This window comes from Anthonomus grandis, chromosome 2, assembly GCF_022605725.1.
Source record: "Anthonomus grandis grandis chromosome 2, icAntGran1.3, whole genome shotgun sequence".
In the NCBI taxonomy this organism is placed as follows: Eukaryota; Metazoa; Arthropoda; class Insecta; order Coleoptera; family Curculionidae; genus Anthonomus; species Anthonomus grandis.
In genome coordinates this window covers 9,463,089-9,488,223 of record NC_065547.1, presented here as the reverse complement: position 1 = coordinate 9,488,223, position 25,135 = coordinate 9,463,089, and the positions used below count along the sequence as shown (strand labels likewise).

At 33.0% G+C, this 25,135-nt stretch overlaps 2 protein-coding genes across 4 annotated transcripts in view; both read right to left on the bottom strand.

Moving 5' to 3' along the window:
• LOC126747097 (uncharacterized) overlaps positions 1-25,135 on the bottom strand; it is a 326,191-nt gene that overhangs the window by 251,925 nt on the left and 49,131 nt on the right. The window lies entirely within an intron of this gene.
• LOC126747021 (serine/threonine-protein kinase Tao) overlaps positions 1-25,135 on the bottom strand; it is a 96,401-nt gene that overhangs the window by 32,657 nt on the left and 38,609 nt on the right. For all 3 annotated transcript variants that reach the window (XM_050455504.1, XM_050455513.1, XM_050455517.1), the window contains exons 12-15: positions 13,840-14,030; positions 13,476-13,776; positions 4,825-4,983; positions 4,612-4,730 (exon numbers count right to left, since the gene is read on the bottom strand). In XM_050455504.1, coding sequence (XP_050311461.1) covers positions 4,612-4,730; positions 4,825-4,983; positions 13,476-13,776; positions 13,840-14,030 — 770 coding nt within the window. The remainder of the gene's footprint in view (positions 1-4,611; positions 4,731-4,824; positions 4,984-13,475; positions 13,777-13,839; positions 14,031-25,135) is intronic.

The following is a 25,135-nucleotide window of genomic DNA, read 5'->3' as shown; positions in this document are numbered from 1 at the left end:
ACATATGTATATTTATTTATAATAATAAAAATTATTTACAGTCGACACAAATCCTAAGACGATGCTAAGTACATACCCCCTTATGACGGTGTTCACATTTGTTTCGAGTTTTGCGTTTTTTTTAAAGGACAGAAGGCACATGCGGGCCTAGAGAGTCCGCTGAAGGTTCTGGTACGGAAAGTCGTGTTTCTTCGCAATTCAAAATCTTGCAAATATTACTCCTCATTTCTCTTGCTAAGTGGCCATTTTCCATATTAGGTAAACTATCGCCGTCATCTGGAATTGCAGCATCAAACTTATCATATTCAACATCAACTTCTGTGAAGTCTTCGGTTTCGCTCTCTGACATTTCATAGCCACTTACACCTTCTTAAGTATTTTTGAAGTTCAGAATCTCCTAAAGCGCGTTTCCTTTCATACGTGCCAGAACCTGTTCCAGGGTGATCTAATTTAGATATTTTCGACTCCACCTAGGAGTAACTAATACTCTAAAATCAAGGAAATTCATGTAATCCTTTAAAACACGTACGAAATCATAATACCGACCTTTACAGTTTTTTTAGTCCAAAATACAAAGTGGCGTCGTATGAGACCCATACCTCATAACTCAAAATGCTACATTACAAAACTTTTTGTATCATATTATTTGGAATTAAGACTTTAAGTATATCTTCAAAGTTTAAGCTCTACCTCTTCACACGGCCGCTATTCTCGAGCAATATTTCAGACAATAATAAAGTGCCAAGTGGTTTATAGTAGGTCGATTACGCCACTGTTTATGTTCATTCGAGGAGTCTTTTATGAAACACATACGAAACGATAATCATAGCACAAAAATGAAATGCGTAAATTTATCGAGAGCATACAGATAATCCTTCAAAGAGCCTGTTGGCTTCCAATTTGTTTAAAACATCAATATTTGTAATTTAATATTTATATGCAATATACTTATTTCAAATATCAATTGTATAAATTTATTGTCAATAATACCAATCATTCCACAAAGAATTTTAAGCCAAGCTTTTGGTTTTGTGAATCTTGCGTATCATACAAGTGGTTTTGCAAATTTGCCAATAAGCAGATGTCGAGATCCTATAGTAAGTACTGTGGGGAAATTGATTTTTATCATGTATCAAAAAAGTATAAATTACTAATTTTACAAATAGGTATGGGATTGGATATCTTTTTGCAATTTAACTGATTTGCAATGTAATTGACTTAGTGGACACATTTTTTTGCCTGCTGTGTGCCCAAAACAAAAATAAATAATTAAAATGAAAATAGTCTAATCAAATGGTCTAATCAAAAAGGGCTAATAGGGGAAAGTTTTGGTGTAGTTTTGATATTTGGTTTTACTACGTTTTACAGGCAGATATGCATGAATTTCATGTTTACCAACACGATTTTTCACCGGAAACCGTTTATTGTCGAAAAAAAGAAGATTTTATTTTTTTTAAAAGAATTCAAAAAATGAGTATAAAATATAAACTTTATGTTATAAGTTTCGATGTCTCTCTTTTTCTGTCAATCTGGTAACTACAGATGACACACAATTTCTGTTTAGTACGATATTGACCGGCGCGGCGCGAGTATTCGCAAGTACAAAATTAATGAAAACTTTTTTACCGTGAATATTTACGATACGATGTCAGTGTGTTTTATATGTGATGCTTCCTTGGAAGATGGAACTTTAGTAGCAACTGTTAAAAGTCGAGGTATTACATCTTTCATTCAGGCCAGTAGAAAAAGAGGTGATGGAAAGGCGGTTTGTTTAAGAGAGAAAATGACTGTAAATGTGCATGAAAAGTGTAGAAAGGCTTATGTGTATGACAGAATGATTGCTGCTTTCGTTAATAGTGCTAAAAAAGAAAAAAGTACTACATTGATAACACGGGCAAAAATACCCGGGTTTAATTTTAAAAATCATTGTTTTTTGTGTGGAAGTCGTTTACTGCAGAAATCATCGCTGCTGAATCAAGGGAACCGCCTAGCCAGCGCAATACAGTATACAGTGTTCATGTCGATAGTATGAGGCATACAGTTCTGAAAGCAGCAACAGCACGAAATGATGATTACGGACGGTCTATAATACAGCGCATTGAGCCAGTGGGTGATTTAATTGCAGCAGATGCCCAATATCATAGCAAGTGTTATAAAAACCTGTATAGTCGACCAAAGGTCCAAGAAGAGAAAAGACGTGGACCACATGCCGAGGAAATAGACAAAGCAATGCAGTATATTTATGATTATATTGAAAACAGTGACGACGAGTGTCAGTTCTCCAGGGAACAGTTAATAGAACAGATTAAAGAAAATTATCAACCTGAATTGAAAACGGTAAAAGCTCGCATAATAGAAAAATATGGAGACGATATTCTCTTTGAGAGCATTATTAAGAAGAAGAAGAAGTTCTCTGCCACTGAAGCTATAAGTGACACATTAATCGCTGATAATATTCTGTTCTTGCACGCAATGAGTGGTTGTGGTGATACAACATCGGCATTGTACAATCAAGAAAAACTGAAATTCCTTCATACCCTGAAAAAAAATCCGTATCTTGCTGACCGTATCAAAGTATTTAAAGACTCCAATGCTACTCAAGTTATGGTTGCTGATGCTGGTGAATGTCTTTTGGTTTCACTATACGGATCCAGTGGTAAAACTGTGCCTTCGCTAAATCATTTGAGATATATTTCCTACATGAAATCTGCTTTTAAGCTCAAGACAAACATTGCATCACTGCCTCCATCTGCTGCTGCAGCGCGACAACACTCACTGAGAGTGTACTATCAGGTCCAGCAATGGTTGGGTGTCGAGAAAAACCCAGAAGAATGGTCTTGCACCTGTGACTAGCTTGTTACCACCTGCTCCCCCAGATTTACTGAAGCTTGTCTCATGTAGGTGCACTACAAATTGCCAAAGAAATTGTGGCTGTAAAAAAGCAGGGCTTAGTTGCAGTACCTTGTGCTTCAACTGCGAAAACAGTTGCGATAATACCCCAGTCTCTCTTGCAAACCCGGAAGATGAGGTGGAAATGGCGAACGAATTAGAGTTAGATTTATTAGTCAATAAAAGAAGACGAAGAAATTATACAAGGTATGAGTTTAAAGTTATTATTAACAAATACCAATTTAAAAATTCCATTTTCTTTTGTCTATATATAGATGAAGATGAAGCTTTGCCGATCGCAATGGGGAATGAATTGGAGTTGGATTTCTTCGTCACTGAACAAATGAAAGAAGGAAAGGAGACTAGACAAGGTAGTTTAAACTAGGAATAATAAATAAACAACAATATGTAAGTTCATTTGTCCCTTTTTATATTATAGATGCCGATGAAGAGCCCGGGCCTTCAAGGAAAAGGACGCGTTGGTGAAGAAACCTTTAAATTTGCGTCCTTATCGCGGCTGAACCGTTCATATAACCAATATTTACCAAACATGAATATGTTTTTAGTTTTTTTAAATAAACTATTAAAAAATACCCTTTTTAAGGAAGTTTCCTTCACAAAACCCATTTCCGTTCAAAATTGGTGTTGGCAAACTTAATAATAGTGTAAAGCAGCCCATGATTTTTGGGCTGCTATATAAAGAAAATTTCAAAACTACACCAAAACTTTCCCCTAATTTCTACCATTTGATTAGACGATATAAGAATGAATATAATAAACTTTTCCACTTTTTACCTGCATCAGCATTTCATTTCTAAATTACCGTCTGGATAGTCTAGTTTTTCTGACATAATTTACACAACTCCATTCAAAAAATATAATTTTATTAGGGTCAATCCAAGAGCTTAAAATTGATCTGATATATATAAATTTATGATCGTCTAATAGATTTAATAGCTTTGTTCTCACTGCAAATTTCTAACAAGTTTCAAACTATTCCTAATCCATTCTTGATAGGCATGTCTAAAATATTACAACTTCTGATCGATTTATCGTCTGTGCGGACATCAAACACGGCTTAAATGGAGTCAAATTTAGAAGAAGAAAAACAAGAGAAATAACTTCACTTTTTTATGCCAAAATGGGAAAAGGGAAAATAAGTAAAACATAAACAAAAATAAATTTACAATACAACCTTAAAATAGGTGTATATTATTAATAGTTTAAAATTGTGTAATTGTTTGCTACCTCATGGCTTTCTCTAAAATGGTCGAGAAATTCTATTCTATTAAATTGGGACACAGCTTCATCTAAATAGTTTTGATTTTTTGGCCTTATCCGTTCTTCAAGTAAATCTAAAAATTCTAATAATTCAGATTTATCAGACGCGACGATTCAAAATCCCTCATTTCCTGAATGTGTATTTTTAAAATATTCCAACTATTTAAAATACAATTTCAAAATGAATATTATAGGGATTATACAACACGGCAAAATACAAACAAAAATTTAGAGGGACACTTTGCTTGAAATAAATCCGAAAACAAGTCTGACTATGACGATCTGAAATTTGTGTAAAAACACCAAACTTTTAATTTGAAACCGATCAGAAAATTCAGTGCGACCGTATTTTACTCTAGTGCGCATGTTTATTTGTCGAAAACTTGTTTCTTACTACTGTGAGAACAAACCTAATATCTAAGCAAAATACTGATTAATTACCTGAAGCCTAATCGAACAGATTCCTCATCGAACCCTTCCAGTTCCCTCTCTTGCTTTTCATGAAGAATCCTAATCCTTTCTCCTCTCTCTTCGATGAACCTCTGATTCTCCGCTGACATCTAAATAAAAAATGGTTCCCAATAATACCACAAACCACTTACTTCAATGATTTCTATTATTGATTTTCTATTATTTACAAATGATTCCACTTACTTTTTGTTCTAAAAGGGCCCTTCGCACCTCAACCCGCTCCTGTAACTCATTCTTCTCACGTTCTCTTTGGGCCTGAGCCTGCATTTTGTTCTTGCTCTGGTACGCCATCAAGATCTCCAGCTCGTATTGCAGCCTTTCTTTCATTTGTTGACATTCGAGCTTCAGAAAAAAAATAATTATTATTAAGCTATACATTGCATCCGTAAAGTAGCAGATAAATTCAATAAAACTGAAATGGACCGTTTCCCAAAAAAATGCCCGAAGCCGTCGATTTTAATATTTGGTTTAGGGTTTTTCTACGTGGAAATTAAATATTAAGTTTTTTAAAAGGAAACCGCCATTTTTTAATGCAGAATCAGAAAGAACGCATTTTTTTACAAAAGATACGATACGAATGAATAGTGGTTATATAAGCAAATTTCAACGAAAAATTATAATAAAATGTGAACTTAAAGAAATACCTATCAAAATTAAATGTTCGAATTGAGCACCGTTAAGAACCTGACAATAACCAAGGTGACTTAAAAATTCTTTTTGGACATTGTCAATGACATCTGAAGTAATATTTCTAATTTGCTGGAGTATTTGTTCTTTTAAATCTCTAAACTCGCTTGGTTGGTGATATACACTTTATGTTTTAAGTAATCGAGGGGAGTTGAATCTGGTAATCTGGGTGGCCATTCAATGAACCCTCGTCTACCTATCCAACGATTTGGAAAAACTTCATCTAGATAATTGCGAACGGGTAAAGCATAGTGTGGCAGGGCATCATCTTGCTGAAAAAAAAGATCACGTTGGTGCATGCCGGGTTCTTCCAAATCCGGATACAAAGTTATCAGGGCGGGGATAAGAGCATTTTGAAGAAAAGTCCAAATACCTCTCACCAGTGAGAGTGTCATCAAAAAAGTAAGGTCCTAAAACTTTTCCTTCCACTATACCGCACCATACGTTGACTTTTTGAGGGTGTTGTGTATGACATTCTGTGAATCAGTGAGGGTTTTCGGTCGCCTAGTATCGACAATTCTGTCTGTTCACATGGCCGTTTATGAGTAAAGGTTGTTGCTTCGTCAAAAAATATTATACGTTTTACAAAATTATCGTTATCACTACATATTTGCTGCATTTGCTGACAAAATTCATTTCGGCGATCAAAATCATCTTCTGATTGCTCTTGAAGTAAGAATATTTTATAAGAGTGAAACTTTCCTTTTTTCGATACTTTATGCATAGTAGATCGCGATAAATGAACATTAGAAGCCGTGCCTAAGATTGTGGCTTTGAATTATCTTGGACCGTTAAGCTCATCTTCTTTAGTTATTGAACCCCGACAAACTTTTTGAGTATCCCGAATTCACGAAACTTTGCTTCAATTCTGCTTACCATGCTTTGGCTAATAGGCGACCGATCTGGAGTTGCATTAAGCAACTGAACCACCTCCTTTTGAGTACGCGACATATCTCCGAAACCAATCATGCATAAGATTTCGATTCTTTCAACTTCAATAACTAAAAAAACCAAAATACCAACATTTAATTTAGATATTTAATTTTTTTAAATTTTACATTTCATCATAATTTTTCGTTCAAAACTGCTTATGTAACCATTTTGAATTTGTACCATATCCTTTTTAAAAAAATACGTTCTTTTTGTGTTGTTTTAGTGACCCAATCCAATTTTTTTAATTTTTAAGGTTTTAGTTGGATAAATGATCAAAAAAAAATTCAAGCTTTTTTTAAATCTTTTCTTTAATTGTTAACGTTTCGACCTATATTAGGCCTTCTTCAGGGCACTACAACATTTAGAAAAAATAGTAAAAACGTTTATAGCCAAGACAAAACGATATGTCATACAGTGGTCAAAAAAAAAGTTCAACAATTAAAATACTTTAAAAACAATTTAAATAAGTATATTAAAACTAAGAGAAGTTATAGCTAAAATTAAAAAAATAAAAATTTAATGGGAACATTTAAATATACTTACAACAGAAACATCAAAGCTCTTCGTTTAATTGTGATAAATAAAACATAGTGATTTCATATGATTGCATTTGGTTTATTTGTTGCTGAGGAATATGTACCTGATTGTGCGTAAGTAACAATGTACTTAACAATAATGAATAATATTTTAGTTCTGGGCTTTAATTTTTAAGGTTTCTAGATAATGTAAACAAAACAAAGGTTTTTTTCCGCTTTTTTTTAAGTTATCGTTATTCGACTGACAACGTTAAATCACTAATTTTATACTTATAAATATTTTAAGATAAGTAATATATTTAAGTATGTTTTGAAATGTTGTTGAATTAATCTTTTCTTATAGTTATTTCGGATGTCGATGATCTTTACCTCTTCAAAATTCAATTGCTGTATGTTTGTGTTTGCCTGGCTGTTTTATTTTTTGACCTTGATAGTATTTTAGGTTGATAACGGAAGTTGATGTCAGATTGATGATAGGATAACGAAACACAAAAGAAGCGTTCAACCTGAAATACTATTAAAAACAAACAATAAAACAGCTCGGGCAGAACATGCTGACACCAATTTAATTTTAAAGAGGTAAATATCATCAACATCCAAAATAACTATAAGAAAAGATTAAACTCAGAAATAATCAAATATAATAATAATAACATCAAAACAATGTAAACAAAAAACAAGATACTGATAACTTAAGCACATCTTACGCAAATCTAATTAATCTAGTAAAACCCAAAAATCAAATTTAAAAACTCTTCAAATAACCCTTGTAAAACCACTCAACAAAATTTAAAAACATACTTAAATATATTACTTAATATCTTAAAATATTTATAAGGATAACTTAAAAAACGCGAAAAAAAACCTTTGTTTTGTTTACATTATCTAAAAACCTTAAAAATTAAAGCCCAGAACTACAATGACTTCAGCGTCATATCATATTATATTATAATAATCTTTTTTTTTCTCGCTTTTCCCGCGGCCAGGCTGCCCTTACTGTCGCCCCTCGCTTCTGCCTCCCTATCTGCTAATTTAAGATTATCAGGTTGGAAAGTTGTATATATCTGCGTATCATCAGCAAACGCTTGCACCTTACAAATTTTTAAGGACTTAAGAATGTCTGCTGTATATACAAAGAAAAGCAGAGGCACTCCAGACAAAATGTGAGCCTGATTAGAATAAGAATTATTTGTAAATATTGTCTGAAATCTATTATTTAAATAAGACTCAATTAACTGTATAGACTCCATTGAAAAGCCATAATATTTAAGCTTAGCTAGTAAAAGGGCATGATTTATTGTATCGAACGCCTTAGAGAAATCTAAAAGCACCAGAACAGCAATCTGTTGCTTATCAATAGCGTCCATTATATCATCCAGTACGTTTAGTAGAGCTACAGAGGTACCAAAGTTCTCCCTAAAGCCACATTGCGTAGCCGGAATAATATCATTATCAATAAAATAACAAACCATCTGATGGTAAAGTACCTTTTCAAATATTTTTGAAAGTACTGGAAGTATACTTATAACGCGCAAGTCGTTATAATTTTCTGGGCTAGCAACTTTTGATAAGGGTTTACCAATCGAAATTTTCCATTGATCGGGGAAATAGTGCAACATAGTACAACAATTTATTATGTGGCATATGTACTTATCAATAAAGGGGCTACAATACCTTAACATTTTTGGTGAAATCTGATCCACACCAGTCGCATTAGACTTAATACTATTTAAAATTCTGCTTACATCTTCAACAGTTGCAAGATTAAGTGCATATAAACTGCTATCCCATGGTAGTAAATATAAATCCTGCAAAAAAAGTTGGTTATTTAAGTTTTTAAAGCACCTGTACTCAATTAGTTTAGGAACTATGGGTACCCTGTTTAAATTTAGCTCACAGAAAACCAAGTTGTGATCTGAGATGTTGTCTGCGCAAATGACCCCTTTATTATGTATCAGAAACACATTAGACACAAATATTGCATCAAGAAGAGTGCTGCAAGTAGCCAAGACTCTGGTTGGGTCTTCAATTATTTGAGTGAGATTATAATTTTCAAATAATGATGTAAGGGGATTACTTAAATTTAAAAGATTAACATTAAAATCTCCTAAACAGAAAACTTCGTCAACACACGGGTATATAAAATAAAATATATTATCAAAATCAGAACTTAGGCTATTAAAGTTAAAAGTAGAGGGCTTATAAAAACTACCAAAAGCATTATTTTTAATTTTGATTTTTATTTTTAAGAAAAGAAGCTCCAATTGAGCATTAATATTAAAGTCAAATGAAACAATATTATATACTTGTCTCTTACATAAGCCGCCACGCCCCAGCCTCTACCCTGACGATTCTTCTTAAAAAATTGGTATCCCGGAATTTGGAACAACAATGAGTCATCGGTATTGGAGAGCCATGTTTCAGATAAAAAGATAATGTCTACATTTTGATATTCTACTAGGAATCTAAATTCATTGAACCTTGTATGCAATTATCTTACGTTTAAATGTGCAATTCTCATTTACCTATAAAATATATAACACCCCACTATAACAGACACTATAATATACCTTTTTCATACCAAAAAGAGAAAAATTAATAAAAAATAAAAAAATAATATATAAAAATAATATACAAATAAAAAGTATTTAACATAAAAAAAAGTAAATGGTTAGAGGTTAAGAACCACAGATGAATGAGTCGCTCTCATTCCCATTTCTAATACCTAAGACAAGTTTTTACCGAAGAAATAATAATAAAAACAAAACGAAAAAAAGAAATTCTACCATTTTATCGTTATAAACAAAAAGCGTACACACGCATGAAATTATAAATAATATATGTAGCCATATACTTATATGAGAGTACAGTAAACCAAATGACCAATTTTAATTTTTAAATGTACCTGTTAATCACGTTAATTTTTAATTGAATGCATATCCATCTCTGAGTTAATGCGGTGCACTGTACCATTTTCCGCTCTAACATACACATTACCATTCAAAATCCATGTATTTTTATGTGAAAATGAACTAGAATGCATTGGATGTTCTGTCGGGTGAGCTACTTTATCACCCCTTCTATTTATTATTTACAAAATTGATATAATTCTCGCACCTAAATACTGTAAAACACAAGCATACGCGGATGACACACAAATCTATGTCTCTTTTGATTATAACAAATCGCAAGAAATGGCCGATAAAATAAACGCTGATCATCTTCAGGTAATTAAAGAATTATCTGCTGAACATAACCTAATCTTAAATTCTGAACTGAAACAAAACTAAACTATTATGTATTGGCAGCAAAATCAAAAGAAACTCTATTAAAAACTTAAAATTAAAAATAAATGATACTACATTAAAATTTGTATCCAGCGCAAAAAATCTTGGCTTAACTATCAACGAAGATCTCAGATTTAGTGCACACGTTTAGAATATAACAAGAAAAAGCTTCTGTGCACTGAAATTATTATATAATAATAGGCACATTCTTAACTACTCGTTGAAAAAAAGTTTATGCGACAGATTAGTACTCTCACATTTTAACTATGGTGACTTTATATACGGTCCATGTCTTCAGCTCTCGATAAACAAAAAATACAAAGGGTACAGAACGCATGCTGTCGATTGATATATGGAATCAGGAAGCATGACCATATTACTCATAAAATTGTAGAATCTAACTGGCTAAATACGGAAAGTCGTAGAAAACTACATCTTTCAAATTCTGTGCATAAGCTTCTCAATACCACTAACACCTCGAATACTCTTAAAAATACATTTCTGCCAAGGACAAGCATGCATGGACAAAATATTAGAAACAAAAACAAATTCTCCATCCCGTTACATAAAACATCTATGTATAAAAGATCCTTTTCATATAATGCAATCACCTTATATAATTCCATACCTGATAATTTTAAAATACTTAATATTAATAAATTTAAATACAAAATGCGTTTGTTTTTGTTTAATCAACAAACTCACCATGAATAAGAAAGGATTTTTTTTCTTTCTTATTAAAGACAAAAAGACACTTAAAATGAGCATGTTGAGGCAATACTTAATAAAAAAATTAAAAAAATGGGAGAATAATCAGGAAAAGTGTATCTGACTTGTGTAATAAACCAAGCTTATAATACATTTGAAGAATTTATAAACAGGTATTGGCATTGTATGCTGAACTGGACTAGGCTTTGAAATTATTTCAAAATATAACTATCTACTTTTTAAAGAAAATCTCTACCTGTTACTGGATAAAGCTAAAGTCTTTTGTATCGCACAGTTTGTCGTTGTGTATAATAATTCTTTAAGTAACTTTTTTTTTGTAATAGCTCTTTAAATGTGTGCGAACATTTAAAGAGCTATTCGCTAATAAGTTGCATGATATTGTTTTATTTTCACTTCAGAGGGTTTAGGTAGGTTAAGTAAGAGTAGCCACATGACTAGACTTCGCCTCTCTTATATCACTATAGAAATGTGTGTATGATAATCACAACTATAAAATTATTTGTTTGTTAAATAAAAGACGTTTATTATTATTATTATTATTATATTTTTTGTAGTCGTTTTAAATTCTTTTATAGACTAAATACTAATGATAGTGCTTGCATCTGCCATGCATTGATTCTTTTTTTTAGTTTAGTTTATATATGGAATTATTTAGAAATATTTAGCTGTTTTGTTTGTTATGTATAGGATAGTTCACATATGCTTTCCTTTATAAGGAGCATGTGAAGCGGTTTTTTTATAATCGATGAACTGTCCTTTTTGTCATACTTTTTTTTTCATAAAATGTATTCGTTTTTTTTCTTATTTTGACAAATAAACGATTTTGTATTTGTATTTGTAAAATATTATTGATTATTGTTAAGTAAATTGTTACTTACGCACAAGCAGGTACATTTCCTCAACAACAAATAAACCAAATACAATCATATGAAACCACTATGTTCTATTTATCACAATTAATCGAAGAGCTTTGATGTTTCTGTTGTAAATATATTTAAATGTTCTGAAGAAAACCACCTATTTTTAAATTATAGGCGTAATATTTTTTATTCGTTTGGATTTGGAATTCAGCATGTGGCGTCGTCTGAAAAATCTTTTTAATTTTTTTTATTGCATAACGACAGCCCTATTCATGCGCCAAGGGTTGTTTTTGTTAGTATTTCTGGGCGTTGCTTTCCGGAGATCTTTCGGTTGCGCGACGAGGGAAGGTTTTTCTGAAGATTTTCTACAGGTTAGTAAATTTAAAACTTATTAGTTTATTTTTTCATTGACAATGTGTAAATATATTTTTATTAAGGTTTATAAATTTAATATTTTACGTAAATAGGAGGAAATAACTTATGCATGTATTTATCTAAAATTGTTTCATGCTGAAGGGAAAATTAATATTTAAAGTGATCGACTGAGATAACTTATTTACTGAATTTTTAGGTATATTTTCGAAATTAGTTTTTTTCTTTTTAAATTGTTTGTGTGTTTCAAAAGTAAGCTAGAGCCTTGTTGAATCTAACTAACATTTCGACCCTGACTGGGTGAATATTCAGACGTAAATCATACCACAGATAAATAAATATATGTTTCGCGAATTTGCTGTGTGTTGCCATCTGTGATAATACCTAGAATGTTTAATCAACTATTTAACTCATAGCTGGGTAGCCTCCCGTATGGTACCTCAGTACCTTCTAGTGATGGCTGGATAACTAACCCAACTCTCTTCAGTTTTAAATGAATAGTATGTATGAGGAATTAGAAAGGAAGTATATAAATTAAGTAAATAAATTATCTTTATTTTTTTGTAACCGAAGGAAGAACTTATTACTCAGCATGATTCGATTTTTAGGAAATTGAGATCGGCAGAGAAAAATTGGTTTCTCTGCCGTGCTCTTTCCCCTCGTGAATTCCAGGCTGAGTACGGCATTATTTTTCTACATAAATAAACTAAGTAGGTGTATTATCAAAACTGCATTTTCTTTAATACCATCCTAATAATTCAAATTTCCCTAATTTTGTCTTGTCAAGCGCATCCGAGGTAAGTAAAAGAGAGAGTGATTCTGTTACAAAACATAACGTAGGGAGGGTATCAGTTTCTTATTTATTTATTTTTTTCTCGTTAGATCTTTTCTTATTTATTAAAAAGAAAACTTATCTCATCCATTCTTTATGGACGAACCTGGGTTTGTTATACTACAGTTCCCATTTAATTATACTTACTTAATTTGTTTTTAATGTATTTTAATTGTTGATTTTATCACTGTTATATTTTACTACAATTATTTTTTTTACCACTGTATAACATACCGTTTTGTCTTGTCTATAAATGTTTTTACTACGTTTTTTTTTAAATTTTGTAGTGCCCTAAAGAAGGCCTAATATAGGCCGAAACGTTGGCAATTAAAGAAAAAATTTGAAAAGCTTGGATTTTTTTTTGTATCTACTCAACTAAACCCTTAAAAATTTTAAAAAAATGCGTTCTTTCTGATTCTGCATTAAAAAATGGTGTTTTTTGAGTCACCCTATATATTTAATTTCGACGTAGAAAAACCCTAAACCCAATATTAAAATCGACGGATTCGGGCATTTTTTTCAAAAACAGTCCATTTCATTTTTATGGAATTTATCCGCTACTTTACGCATGCACTGTATAACGATCACTAGGACGCACCTCTTGACTCTCGTCCAATTTTATACACTGCTTTTGAAGCATCTCCGCGATACTTTGTTCGTACTGGTCACCAAGCAGGGCCAGTTTCCTTCTCTGTTCCTCCTTCAATTTCTTAATCACCGCTTTTTGTTGCTCTTTAGGGGTGGTGGTCAAAATGTGGGTCTTCAGTGCTTTGTACTGTTTGGTTTGAACCTTACACGTTTCCCTAAACTGTTTCCTAACTAACATTTCTTTTTGTTTGAGAGATTTCGGTTGTTGTTTCAATTCTAGGGCGTGTTTTTTACGCATCTCGCGTTCAGTCCTTAAGGTTAATAAATATTAAATTGAATATTAAACTGATGACGATAATAAAGAATAAATTTACCTCTTCATATATTCGGCTTGATTAGCGATTTCAGTGTCATGCTGGTTTCTAACTTGCTCTTCTCTGAGGGCGTGTACCGCCTTCTGTTGTCGATATTCCAACTCTTGGGTTTTCTCGTGGTGTCTAAGTAACATCGAGTGCGCCTGCTCCAGTTGCTGTTGCCTCTTGTGAAGCTCTTGCCTTAATAAGTCCTGAAAATAAGATGTTAATAAAGTTTTTTTTAGATATCTTTACAATTTGTCGCAAATTTATTGTTCCATGTCGGTTATAGTAAAGTCCGAGACAACACAGTCCACTCTGAAAAATTAATTGTTTAGCCAAAAACGGCCGAACACGATAAATTTAATATTAAGGAAGACAATTATTGACAGAAATTGCGTTCCTCTGACGTCATCTTCTCAATCCTCAGAGCCTCCATGTCAATTTTTTTTAAAGGGAACTGGGCGATACCTTGACTTAAAAGGTAATTTTATTCTCTACAAGGCCCTATTTTTATTTTATTAATTTGTTTTCAAGAAATATGAATAAACGTGGCTGAAATTCTTCCAAAGTTAAAATCTTGCAATTTTGTTGCTTGCACATTTTTTTTCCTTATAATAATTTAGTTGTTATCTCTAATCAAGAAAAAAAAAACAATCCGAAAATTCAAGTTATTTTGACAAAAACGTCAAAATATGCAGTAAGTACATACCGGGTGGTGCGTCGCCGAGCGGAATATAAGAAATCCCATGTAAATTTTAAGGGGGTCAATTATTGGCTTCCCTGTACATTTTACAGAAAAAATCTAAGACAACTTTTTGAAGAGACCAATCTGGCAAACCCCCGTGCAAAGTTTCAAAAAAATTTAATAAGCGAATCTTGAATTATTCAATTAAATGTAACTGCTAAATTACCAAATTTTCGGGTCAGGTAAAACCAAGCACCAGCCACCAGCAAACAATTTGTTATAAGGCTTTGTCAAATCTGACGTACAGCCGAATACAAGAAATGTTTTTTTTTTGTTTTATCAATCTCACAACCATACATTCAAAGTAAAACACGTTAACATTACTTTTTTATCTAAACTTTTGTTTAATATAATGATGAAGTTAAAGCAATAACAATTATTATTATCGCTTATTAAAAAAATAATGTTCTCATACTTAGAATTTAATTAAACCAATATTTGAAATAAAGTATCTGAAATATTTTCAATTTATTTTCCCATCAAGCCTATCTGGTCCATTTCAACCATTAAACCTATTGTTAGTAAATTCGAGTCTAAAGACATTGCAATAAATAATTGTAAATGTTTAACTCAGAAGATCGAAAATTGATCCGAAAAAAGAGAGAACAGAACTCTTAATATTTTACTAAGTGTGGAAAAATAAAATACAATAACTTTTTTAAAAATAATAGAGAATTACATAAAAACATCAGTTAATCAAATGTTCAAACAACCCCCCATTAACAGCTAAACAATATCCTAACCGACCATAAAATTCATTTCTAACATTACTAAGTTGATACTGGGAAATTTTATTACATTCTAACAAATTAGCGTTTTGTAACTGGTTTAGATTCTCAAATTTTACACTTTTTAAATGACCCCACAAAAAGTCATTTGGTAAAAGATCAGGTGACCTGGCTGGCCAAAGTATCCGGTACCGTTGACCAATAATATTGCCGTTACAAGCATTTTCCAAGCACTCTCTAACCATACGGGCATTATGGGCCGGGCAACCATCCATTTGGTACTTTTGACCATTTGATCTTCCTGAACAACTTCTTCCAAGGCGGGCCAATTTGATTTTGAAATAAGTCCAAATAGGTTTCAGCTGTTAGGTTATAGTCCATAAAAAAGGGTCCAATGATATGGTGTCCGATAATTCCCACGAATACATTTGTTTTTGGGGATATTGTGTCCGAGTATGAACAAAGCGATGTTCATTTTCTTGGCTCCAATACCGCCAATTCTGAACATTTGGTTCATTGTTGAGGGTAAATGTACATTTATCGGTAAAACAAATATTTCTTAAAAAAATCCTATCATTATTTGCTCTTTCCATCATTTCAAAACAAAATGCCATTCTTCGCTCTTCATCTCCTTCCTGCAGCTCTTGATGTTTTTCGAATTTATACGAATAATATTTGTGTTTTTTTAAAGTGCGCAATACCGTTGTATGATGTTTATTTACCTCTTGCCCAAGAACCCTCGTACTTAACCATCTTGTTTTCCTCCACACTCAGTAGAATATTAAGATCTCTGTTCTCTCTTTCTTCGGCTCTATTTTCGATATCCTGAGTTGAACATTTCCAATTATTTATTACGGTACCTTTGGACTCAACCTTATTGCCAATACGTTTAATAGTTGAAATGGACGGAATGGGCTTGGTGGGGAAATAAACTGAAAACATTTCAGATACTGCTCTAAAACTGTTTCCCGCATAATGCCACCTAATTATGGCTATTTTTTCGTCGATTGAATAATTCATTCTTGTTTTCAAATATCGACTGTCACTGATTTATTGACACTTTTCCTCACGTCAGTGACAATATTCATTTTATACTATTACTTGTGCCCGTTTGGTTTTACCTGACCCGAAAATTTGCAATTACATTTAATTGAATAATTCAAGATTCGCTCATTAAAATTTTTTGAAACTTTGCACAAGGGTTTGCCAGATTGGTCTCTTCAAAAAGTTATCTTACATTTTTTCTATAAAATGTACAGGGAAGCCAATAATTGACCCTCGAGCTTTATTGCGAAGTTTTATCATAAGACGAATATTATCTGTCATCCATGGTGAGTATGGTTTGGTTTTGCCATTGACACTGACGAGAGGGGCATGTTTGTCAAACAATCTTAATAAAATTGAAGTTAGAAATTTTACCTTTTCATTGGCGTTATTTAATTCATAAAAATTGTTTTAGGAAACGTTTTCAAAGTCACGTTGAAAAAGTTCTTTATTAATTAGGTTAAGACGTCTAATTTTACATTTTTCTATTTTGTTTAAATATTACAAAAGATTAGGTGATGATCAGATATCTGTATATCTTCGGTGCCAACATCTATGACATTATCCTGATTATAAACGCTGTGGCTAGTCAACCGTTAACGGCTAGCGATATTCAGCCGGTAAAATAGATATGACGTCATCTGTTACGTCACAAATGACACTTTTATCGGCTGAATAAATCTAGCCGCGAAAAAAATGAGGTTAGGTTTTTGTTTTCTTTTATTATTTGTTTATTTTCTGTGAATTTTGCGGTACTTGTGATTGAGATTAAATATTAGTTTACTACTGTTTTTATAACAGATATTAGCGAAAAAATAGGTAAGTAGGTACCTAATCTGCGTAATTCGTTTAATATATGTATACATGCTATAGGTAGTAGCTATATTATTTTATTAAAATTTCTAGGCAAATACTTAGTAACTCTATACTGTATAATACAGAAGATCATGTCGACTGATGTTGTCAGTAATAATATTGAGATAGGATCTCAGTTTGAAAGCTATGAGGAAGTTCAGAAGGCAATTGATGAGGATTCAAAAAGAAATTATATCATTTTATGGAAACGGGATGCCAGGACAATTCAGTCAAGTAAAGTTAAGCGTTTTTTAAGTGATAAACTTATTTATTATGAACTAAAATATGCTTGTGTACATGGAGGTAGAGGTTTTGTTTCTTGTAGCAAGGGCATACGTGAATCGTCGTAAGTATCTGTGTATATTTAGTATTTATCCCCATACTTTATAATATTTTTTGTAATTGCAATGAATGGAATCCATTAATAATAATGATCTATGTTGTAGAACATATAGAAAGGAGTGTCCCTTTTTTATCAGATTTAGGGCTTCCAAAAATGGAAAAAGTTTAGAAGTAATAGCCATGAACAATGAACACAATCATACAATTTCAAAGGTAAAAAATTTAATCAAACTTTTTATTTTTTTTCTACTAACGATATTAATAAAACAAATTATAATTATAATAAGAGTAATAATTATAATAATATTGATAAATATTTAACATAGCAATAATAATTACAGCAATATTATGCCCACTACCCAGTTCAAAGACAAATGCCTGAAGATATGAAAAAATTACAAAAGAGTTATTAGTACTAAAGGCAAATAAAAAACTTGTTAAAGAAAAAATGATAGAAAAAACTGGAAAAGTAATTTTACTGAAAGACCTGTCTAATTTGGCATCAGTTAAAAATGTGAAGAGGGATAATTTGGCCTACTGCATTAAGCTAATACAGGATAAATATGGTAAGAACGTACGTAATATACCTGTATTTAAATTATAAAATTTACTTTTTATCTTGAGTGTGAAGTTTCTGTTCTAAAAGATGATGATTCAAATTTCCAAGCACTTTTTGCCCAAACTCCTTATATGAAAAATATTTTTGAATATTTTCCCGAATTTATAGCAATTGATGCTACATACAAACTCTTAAAAATAGGTATTCCACTTTATTTAATGCTAGTAGAAGATGGCCAGTGTCAAAGTCAGATAGTGGGCATGTGCTTAATGGTTTCGGAAAGTAAAGAAAATATTACTTGGTTTTTGAGCACTTTTAAACAACTTAACGGGAAAGCCACATGTTATAATGTATCACTTTAAACTATTTATTTCGAAGGACCATAATTCAAATAAAACCAATATTTTCCTTTAATCGGTTTATTTGTTTTTCCATAGGTAAAACACTGGAACTAAACTTCGGAAGGATAATTAAACAAAAAACTAATTACTGGTTTAAACCTTACATATAAAATGTTTGTAACCCAAAAATCACGCCATACACTTAGGTATGGGTGCCAAAAAAAATAAAAAGTTACTTAACCTTAACCCATAATCTTAAAAGAACCTATTACTTTACAAGTTATAAGGAGACTGCTTTCCGTCCGAAAACAAGAAAGAGAGCGAAACGCGGCACAGTAAAAATTAGAGAGAGATGAAAACGAAAACTACTGGCGCGGCGGGCGACTTCATACAGCCCCGTTTTCTCGGGAATACAAAAATAGAATCTTTATATTAGGCCGCCTTTGGCGGTATTATTTTTGCGCTATACATTTACGAACCGTTTCTGCTTAAACCACAGTTTCAACATAAATACATTTTTTTTTTTTTTTAAATATTACACCCTTTTATTTGAAACCACAACATCCTCCCCCTCTTGAGGCAGCGTCCTCAACTACTTTCGTAAGGTAAAGGACATAATCGGGTTATGGAACGCACAAACACTCCATCTTTGGTTCGTATACGGGCAATACGAACCTTGTTGTCTTTTCCCGGAAGCAACTCTAAAATTCGAGCGAGTTGCCACTTTAAAGGAGGCAAGTTTTCTTCTTTTACCAACACTACGGTATTAACCTCGAGATTTTTAGTACTTCGAAACCATTTTGGTCTATGCTGAAGTCTATTTAGGTACTCAGTGGACCAACGTATCCAAAACGTTTGACGCATCTTTGAACATCTTTGCCAAAAAGATAATCTATTTTCATTTAAATGAGACACATCAACCTCCGGAAAACTGGTTAATGGTTCGCCAATTATGAAATGTCCAGGGGTTAAACAAGTTAGATCATTAGAATCTGTAGACACTGGACAAAGTGGCCGCGAATTAAGAATAGCCTCAATTTGGGCCAGCACTGTACTTAGTTCCTCAAATGTCATACATGAGTCACCTATAATTTTTCGCAAATGTGATTTGGCTGATTTTATACCAGCCTCCCACAAACCACCCCAATGTGGACTCGTAGGTGGTATAAAACGCCACTCTATTTCCCGCGTAGCAAGGAAATCACCAATTTCAGTTTTGTTAGTCTCAGACTTAAAAAATGTATACACATCGTTCAATTGATTAGATGCTCCTTTAAAATTTGTGGCATTATCACTATATATAGTACTGGGATTGCCACGCCTAGCAATAAACCTTTTTAAAGTAAACATAAATGCCTCCGTTGTCAAGCTAGATACCAACTCAATATGGATAGCTTTTGTAGCCATACATACAAAAAGTGCAATGTAAGCCTTTGTCTTGGGAGATTTCCTAAGACGCGATTGCCTAATAAATAGAGGACCACCAAAGTCAATTCCCACCTTAAGAAAGGGACGAGCGATTGACACTCGATCTACCGGCAAACTTCCCATTAATTGCTCGGAAGTTTTTGCTTTAAACCTATAACAAACTGTACAATTATGTAACACCTTTTTTACAAGATTCAACCCATTAATAGGCCAATATCTGAGCCTTAATGAAGCCAAAACTGCATGTGCTCCTGCATGAGCAAGTCGAATATGTTCCAACCTAATTATCAATTTGGTGACATAGTGTGTTGCTGGTAGTAACAAGGGATACCTTTGATCATAAGAAACTTCAGCATTTGAAATTCTGCCATTCACTCTTAATAAACCCTGATTATCCATAAACGGATTTAAACAACGAATTTTACTGTCTTTAAAAACCAACTGTCCTTTGTCAGATTGTTCAGCAACCTGAACTTGTAAATTTTCAATTTCTTTAAAATAGGATTCATGTTGTATCAACCTTATGATTTTTAATCTAGATGCATTTAACTCAGCTACTGAAAGAGGACCATGTAAAATATCTAACCCTTTTCGGGCATTGTTAGTAAACCTTAAGCAAAAAGCAATTGCTCTTTGCAATCTAGAGAAACTAGAAAATCTTGACCAGTCAATTACTGGTAACAATACATAAGTTTGAGCAAAGGAGACCTTTTTCTGTTCAGGGATTGAATCTAACTCCATAACCTCATTATTACCTTGATCATATTCCACTGAATAATTTGGATCCAATAAATATCTTGGACCATTCCACCAGATTGTATTTTCAACCAAGTCACTAGGAAAAATCCCTCTAGATAACCCATCTGCTGCATTATTTTCTGACCTAATATGAGACCATGTAAAATTCGAAGTCAACTCCTGTATTTCGGAGACTCTATTGGCCACGAATGTTGTCCATCTTGATGGTGAACCTTTTAACCAATAGAGAACTATTTTTGAATCCGTGTACAGAAAAATCGCAGCATTCAACTTCAGAATAGATACTACTCTATGTACAAGCCTAGATAAAAGTAGTGCACCGCACAATTCAAGTCTCGGAAGCGAAATTATCTTCAATGGAGACACTCGAGACTTTGAACAAAGCAAGTTGCTAGTAACACTACCATCTGAATACAGTGTCCTCACATAAATGCATGCAGCGTAAGCAACCAAGGAAGCATCTGCATACCCGTGATATTCAATTTGACTAACCTTTCTTTGGTCAAATAAACAACGAGGAATTTTTAAACTTTTTAAACAAGATAAGTTTCTAGCCAAAATAAGCCATTTTTCCTTTAAATCTATAGGAAGTTCTTCATCCCAACCTATTTTCCTAGACCAAATTTCCTGCAATAATATTTTTCCCAGAACCAAAACTGGCCCTACCAGTCCCAAGGGATCGAACATTTGAGCAATATATGACAGAACCCTCCTTTTTGTAAAATTACCCAAATAACTGACCTCTGGTATTGAAATCTTAAAAATGTCCTCCGCCGAGTCCCAACTAATACCTAAAACTTTACTCGAAACTGTCTCATCCAAAATATCTTTTGTCCTTTCCGGATGCTTCTCAGAAAAATTAATCAATGATTGATCATTAGAGCTCCATTTATGAAGTTTAAAACCTGCTTTACCCAACATTTTTATCAATTGGTCCCTTAATTCGAATGCTTCATTTTTAGTATTCGCCCCACCCAGAATATCATCGATATAACACTGCTTAAGAATTGCCATAGAGGCCAATGGAAAATTATTAGATTCATCATAACCCAATTGATTTAAACACCTAGTTGCTAAGTACGGTGCAGAGTTAGTGCCATATGTCACTGTCTGCAACTCTATGCACTTGAAATCTTCCTGATAAGAATCCCTCCATACAATGTTCTGTAGATGCCTTTGATTGGGATTTACCTTTACCATTCGGTACATTTTTTGTATATCAGCAACAAGAGCAAAAATAAAACTTCGAAAACGACACAAAATTTCGAACAACTCCGGCTGCACCGTAAATCCTTTGTACATAATATTATTAAGAGACAATCCAGTTGAGGTTTTTGAGGACGCATCAAAAACAACTCGCAGCTTTGTAGTTAAACTACTTTCTTTAATTACACAATGATGAGGTAAAAACACTCGAAACTCTGCATCAAACCCAGAATTATTAAAGTTAAAAGGCACTACTTTCCCATGACCTAGAGAAACATATTCCTCGATAAATTTTCGATATTCTTTAAATAGCTCACTATTATTCTGAAACCTTTTTTCCAAAAATTGGAACCGTTTGATCGCTGAACCCAGAGAATTTCCCAGCTTTTCAAATTCATCAGGTGACCGCAAAGGTAAGTCGACCTGAAACTGACCATTTTCCAACCTTTTACATGTGGACACGAAAATTTGTTCACAAGCCTTGTCTTCTGGCGACAAAAAGTGTTTATTCGACACTTCTTCTAACTGCCAAAACCTTGGTATGATCTCATTAATATCATCAGCATTCTGACAAAACAGTGAAGCACTTACATGGCTAACCAAATTATTATACAAAAATGGATTTGCAGGGGCACTGCCACAAACCAACCAACCAAGTTTGGTGTTTTGTAACACAGGTAAATTTGGACCTAATTTAATTATTCCAGGCAACAACAGATCAAAATACAAATCGGCTGAAATCAGCATGTCGATTTCTGCAGGCCTATAATAAAATGGATCTGCTAATTGTATATCAGCTGGCAAATTTATTTTGCTTGCATCTACAGAAGCACGTGGTAACAAACAAGTTATTTTATCCAAAACACAGCAAGAAATTTTAAACTTTTGTGTATTATCAAACTGTGACTGTAAAACAACATCAACTGATTTATTTACCTGAGACACCATATTCCCAATACCTCCTATTGTTAATGACCTGCTATACGAGTCCAAGTTTAAAAGCTTTAACAACCTAGCACTGATAAAAGTAATCTGAGACCCAGAATCTAAAAGTGCACGGACTACAACCGTTTTCCCATCCCTATTTAATACGTGTACCCTTGACGTAGCTAGCAATATTTGAGAGCCAAAACCCCTAGAAAAGAGACTTGTATTATTTATCTGTGGCTCATTTGATGCTTGAGGCTGACTTGAAACAGTACTTTCGTTCGAGTCCCTAGAACCTTGACCTATAAAATTCCTATTCCTACCAAAATTCTCCCTAGAAGCCACGTCAGATTCCCTTTGAACATCAATGACTTGATTTCCCTTTGCAAATTTATCCTCACTATGAAGTAATGAATGGTGCTTACCATTACAAACCCTACATTTTTCCGACTGACATTGTGAAACTGTGTGTTTCGAACCCAAACAGTTGTAACACAGCTTATTTTGTTGAACAAAACTCCTTTTTTCTGTTAATGAACAGCCCTTAAATTTATAACATTTAATAATCATATGCCCCTCTTTATTGCAATATGAACAAACCCTTATATTTTTGTTTCTTGAATCACCCCGTATATCTCCTTGAGTTGTCAATAAGGCAGATTTCAACTGTTTGGGTTTAAAGCCTCTAGTATTATCTGATCCTGACATATTTTCAAAAGCACAGCATCTTTTTTCAAGAAACTCAAGAAAATTAGTTAAAGTTGGCAACGCAGAATTATCCTTTTCAAGCTCATAAGCTCGGTGAGATTGAAAGTCAAGTTTTTGTAAAAATAAATATACTAATAAAACATCCCAACTGTCAACTGGTAACTTCAATGCACGCAAAGAATTTAAATGTTGCCTTATGCAAGTCAAAAATGCCCTAAGTTGAGCCCCGTCACCTCTTGTTACAGGAGGAGTATCCAATAAACCTTTTAAGTGCGTGTTAACAATTACCAAATTATTATCATACCTCTTTTTTAATAAGTCCAATGCCACTGGGTAATTATCGTGCGTTAATGGCAAATCATTAACCAAATTTAATGCTTCGTTAGCTAAAGCCCCCTTTAAATACAGAAATTTTTGAACATTAGTCAACTGATTACTATCATCAATTAAAGCTGTAAATAAATCTATAAATGACCTCCAATCCTCGTATTTACCTGTAAAAGACGGAGTGTTTAAATTTGGTAATTTAACCCTACTAATTGGATCGCTGTGAGTCTGGGAGGAAGGTTGTTGTGGGCCCCTATATTCACTAATATTAGCCGTCTCATTCACCTCTACAATAGAATGAGAATGTACAATAGTCTTAATTTTAGCTAAAACCCTAAAGTACTGACCCTCTATATTATCCCTATCAACCTCCTCAGCCTCTTCTACATCCTCTATTTGAGATTGAATTGAAATCTTCAAATGCCTTTTGCAAATAATTTTCCCTTGTACAAAATTCATTAACATTTAATCCATCATTACCCACATTATTATTTACAAAATTTTCAATCCTAGTGATAGCACTTTTGGCCCTAGTACGCACTTTTTTAAGCTTTTCGATATCCATAATTAGAGATATGAACCTTTACTTAGAACCCACAAAGTAAATAAATATACCTTAAGTCAAATAAAAACCGAACCTAAAACTAACACCTAACCTTTACGTAGGTATAACTCATATATAACACATATTATATTAAAACAGCTAAAGTAATTTAATTACATAAAAAGTACTGTGTTTAATTGGAGAATTTAAAAATGTTTAAAACAAAATTTAAAATACAGATTTTGACTGGACTAAACCGCGATTTTGCACCGTAAAAATGTCTAATTTTTACTTATAGCCATATAATTACAAAAAACCTAGATAAAACTTGAACTTGCCCTTACACTTGCCCTTATGAAGCACAGCACGATCCCAATAAATTACATTCTCCTCAATAATCAGGTATGCAAGTTTATAAAAAATAAATAAAACGATCTGACCTTTGCTTTTTCCAAACGTCTTCACCTTCCTGCTCCTTCTTCCCAGTCGCCTCCCAGTAATTAACTGCAATTTATGTATGAAAGGCAGTTAGATTGCACCCTCGTCCTACTCGTCCTGTTCCAAAAATTCCACAGGTTCCCAGAAGTACCATGGGCCACCCTGTAGGTAGATCCTCAAAACACCCAAAACCAGTGACCAGCTTCAGTCAATATCCAACCAAACCTCACACAATCCAAAATCCGGCTCGCAAGTTGGCCAAAAATTATGTTATAATGTATCACTTTAAACTATTTATTTCGAAGGACCATAATTCAAATAAAACCAATATTTTCCTTTAATCGGTTTATTTGTTTTTCCATA